Source organism: Mesitornis unicolor, unplaced genomic scaffold (assembly GCF_000695765.1).
Source record: "Mesitornis unicolor isolate BGI_N332 unplaced genomic scaffold, ASM69576v1 scaffold43635, whole genome shotgun sequence".
In the NCBI taxonomy this organism is placed as follows: domain Eukaryota; kingdom Metazoa; phylum Chordata; class Aves; order Mesitornithiformes; family Mesitornithidae; genus Mesitornis; species Mesitornis unicolor.
Window position 1 is genome coordinate 1 of NW_010188628.1, and position 3,623 is coordinate 3,623.

General features: G+C 55.6%; 1 protein-coding gene across 1 annotated transcript in view; it reads left to right on the plus strand.

Moving 5' to 3' along the window:
• Window positions 1-49: 49 nt before the first annotated feature.
• The window catches only part of LOC104541667 (U5 small nuclear ribonucleoprotein 200 kDa helicase-like), a gene marked incomplete at both ends in the record, with an annotated part of 7,272 nt that continues 3,698 nt past the window's right edge, over window positions 50-3,623 (plus strand). Inside the window, 6 exons of the mRNA XM_010185782.1 lie at window positions 50-213; window positions 589-760; window positions 1,691-1,883; window positions 2,094-2,149; window positions 2,685-2,783; window positions 3,522-3,623. The exon at window positions 3,522-3,623 is cut by the window's right edge and continues 78 nt beyond it. Coding sequence (XP_010184084.1) covers window positions 50-213; window positions 589-760; window positions 1,691-1,883; window positions 2,094-2,149; window positions 2,685-2,783; window positions 3,522-3,623 — 786 coding nt within the window. The remainder of the gene's footprint in view (window positions 214-588; window positions 761-1,690; window positions 1,884-2,093; window positions 2,150-2,684; window positions 2,784-3,521) is intronic.

Here is a 3,623-nt window from a genome sequence, read left to right on the forward strand (position 1 = left end):
CCATAGTGGGACCCCCAGCCCCATCAGCCCCCGTTCTTTCTCCTCCCAGAACTCCAACCTCGTCCTCCAAGCCGACCGCTCGCTGATCGACCGCACCCGGCGGGATGAGCCCACGGGGGAGGTCCTGTCCCTGGTGGGCAAACTGGAGGGGACCCGCATGGGGGACAAGGCCCAGAGAACCAAACCCCAGATGCAGGAGGAGAGACGAGCAAAGTGAGTGCGAGCCCAGAGCCCGGGGGTTGGCGTGGGTGAAATTTGGGTGAAAAACGCTTTGGGCAATGAATTTGTGTTTGAATTGCACAGCTTTGGTTTGGTTCAGTGCTGGAAACGGGGTAAAATTCAACGATTTGGGGGATGGTTTGTAGTGGGAAATGCTTCAGTGGCTGCAGATTGAAAATCACCAACTTGGACGATGCAGAGATGTTCTCTTTCTTGATTTGGTGTCGCCTTCTCGCTGCGGAGAAGCGAAAATTGATGTGAAAATTGAAAACAATACCTGGTTTTCTCCATTGTTTTTCAAATAAAAGCACTCAGTCGTACTTGCAGTCGCAGGGCTCTGATCTCTCTCCTCCCTGCTCCTCTTCCCAGGCGGCGGAAGCGCGACGAGGACAGGCACGACATCAACAAGATGAAGGGGTACACCCTGCTCTCCGAGGGCATCGACGAGATGGTGGGCATCATCTACAAGCCCAAAACCAAGGAGACCCGCGAGACCTACGAGGTGCTGCTGAGCTTCATCCAGGCGGCTCTCGGGGACCAGGTGAGGACGGGGACACCTCGGGGCGGCTGCCTCTGCTCCGGTTGACAGTCGGCTTCACATGAGCCAGCACCGTGCCCACGTGGCCAGAAAAGCCAACGGCATCTTGGCCTGTATTCAAAACAGTGTGACCAGCAGGGCCAGGGAGGTGATCATCCCCCTGTACTCGGCACTGGTGAGGCCGCACCTCGAGTGCTGTGTTCAGTTCTGGGCCCCTCACTATCAGAAGGATGTTGAGATTGTGGAGCGTGTTCAGAGAAGAGCCACAAGGATGGGGAGGGCTCTGGAGAACAAGGCTGATGAGGAGCGGCTGAGGGAACTGGGCTTGTTTAGCCTGGAGAAGAGAAGGCTGAGGGGAGACATCATCACCACCTGCAACTGCCTCAAGGGAGCTTGTGGAGAGGTGGGTGCTGGGCTCTTCTCCCAGGTGATGGGGGATAGAACAAGGGGAAACGGCCCCAAGCTGTGCCAAGGGAGGTTCAGGTTAGAGATAAGGAGGAAGTTCTTTCCTGAGAGGGTCGTCAGAAGCTGGCACAGGCTGCCCAGGGAGGTGGTGGAGTCACCATCCCTGGATGTGTTTAAGGAGCGGGCAGATGAGGTACTTAAGGATATGGTTTAGGGGGTAGACAGGAGCGGTTGGACGTGATGATCTCAGAGGGCTTTTCCAACTGAGTGATTCTGTGATTCTGTGGTTGAGGATTCAGAGCCTGTGAGGTGTAAAATCTGACACATTTGGGTGTTTGACTCCCTCTCTGTGATCCCATGAGGTGTTTTCACTCTTGGTGGTGGCTTTTGGGCTTGGGGATGTTGCAGTGATGCCGTTGTTGGGGTGGCCTTTTGGTGCCTAAATGAGGGTCCAGAAATAGGAGGGGCCATCCCCGTGCCCCTCACATAACAAATTTGGTCTCCATGTGACCGCTGCTCTGTCCGCAGCCGCGGGACATCCTGTGCGGAGCCGCCGACGAGGTCCTGGCCGTGCTGAAGAACGAGAAGCTGCGTGACAAGGAGCGCCGCAAGGAGATCGATCTGCTGCTGGGCCAGACCGACGACACCCGCTACCACGTCCTGGTGAACCTGGGCAAGAAGATCACAGATTACGGCGGAGACAAGGAGATCCAGAACATGGGTGGGTGCGGGCAGCGGCTCTGGCGACGGGGCTGGCAGAAATTCAGGTTCCCGGTGCCAAACCCGGCCTTGCTCCGGGGCTGTGTTTGCACGCAGAGAAGGCAGAAATAACATTTCGAGTCCTAAACCCCACATCCTTTGCATCTTTTGGTTTGGGAACCCCGTGCTTGTGTTTTTTTCCGCTGAATTAATTGCGCTGTCCCTTTGCCAGATGACAACATTGATGAGACGTACGGCGTGAACGTGCAGTTTGAGTCCGATGAGGAGGTACCAGAGCCTGCAGGGTCTGCCCCATCCCCTCGCTCCCAGCAGGGCCCACCTTGGTCCCTGTTTTCCTTGGGTAGTGGGCATCGAGCTGGGATTTCTCCACCGGGAAGGAGAAGCTGGGTTATTTTAGATGCCGCTTGCTGGCTCAGGGAGGATTTGTTGCTTATCCTGCTAATCCGAGGCTTAGCGTGAGTCAGCGCGATGGAAACCAGATGGTGATATTTAGATCCTGACAGATCGGGGAGGAAGGGAGAGGTTCAAAGGCTGTAGAAATGCTCCCCGGGGTTGGTTTTTTTTGGAAAAGGCTGAGGAAAATGATAAGAGTGACAAACATGAGGTTGGTGGAGGAGTTGCTGGCAAAAAACCTCTGTGTAAAGAGTAAAAATAAGCTGCTCACGTGGCGTTTACCTGAGCAGCGGCGCCGTGTCCCTGTTAAAAGCACAATCCGGGCCGTTTTCCCTCGGGATCGAGTTGCCAGATCATTCATTTCCTCTGACGTTTGCCAAAGCCGCTCACAAAACCCCTCTCCCGACAGGAAGGCGATGAGGACATCTACGGCGAGGTGCGGGACGAGGCGTCCGACGACGACATGGAGGGGGACGAAGCCGTCGTCCGCTGCACCCTCTCGGCCAACGTGAGTCAGCGGGGAGCGCGTGGAACCTGGGCTTGGGGTCACAGAATCCCAGAGGGTTAGGGATTGGAAGGGACCTCCAAAGCTCATCCAGCCCAATCCCCCTGCCGGAGCAGGAACACCCAGATGAGGTTACACAGGAAGGCGTCCAGGCGGGGTTTGAATGTCTGCAGAGAAGGAGACTCCACAACCTCTCTGGGCAGCCTGGGCCAGGGCTCTGTCACCCTCACTGAGAAGAAGTTTCTTCTCCAATTTCAGTGGAACCTCCTGTGTTCCAGTTTGTGTCCATTACCCCTTGTCCTATCATTGTTTGTCACCGAGAAGAGCCTGGCTCCATCCTCGTGACACTCACCCTTGAAATATTTATAACCATGAATGAGGTCTCCCCTCAGTCTCCTCTTCTGCAAACTAAAGAGCCCCAGCTCCCTCAGCCGCTCCTCAGAAGGGAGATGCTCCACTCCCTCTATCATCTTTGTAGCCCTACGCTGGGGTCATTGGTGGAGAAACGGGGTCAACAAAGGGGGTTAAGGTGGTTTGGGGGTGGAGGGGAGCCTTGAAGCTGTTGTGTGCTGGAGGCCAAAACGAATATTAATGAAATTAATGGAATTAGCAGCTGCAGAATTGCATCTGCGGGGTCTCTGCTGCTCTGCCTTGGTAGAGAAAGGCCCCAAACGCTTGCCTGGGGTCGTGTGCCTGCGTTTCTCTTGCAGGTTAATAACATTTCCGTGGGTTTTTCTTAAGCTGGTGGCATCGGGCGAGCTGATGAGTTCGAAGAAGAAGGACCTGCACCCTCGAGACATCGACGCCTTCTGGCTGCAGCGGCAGGGGAGACGCCTTCATGGC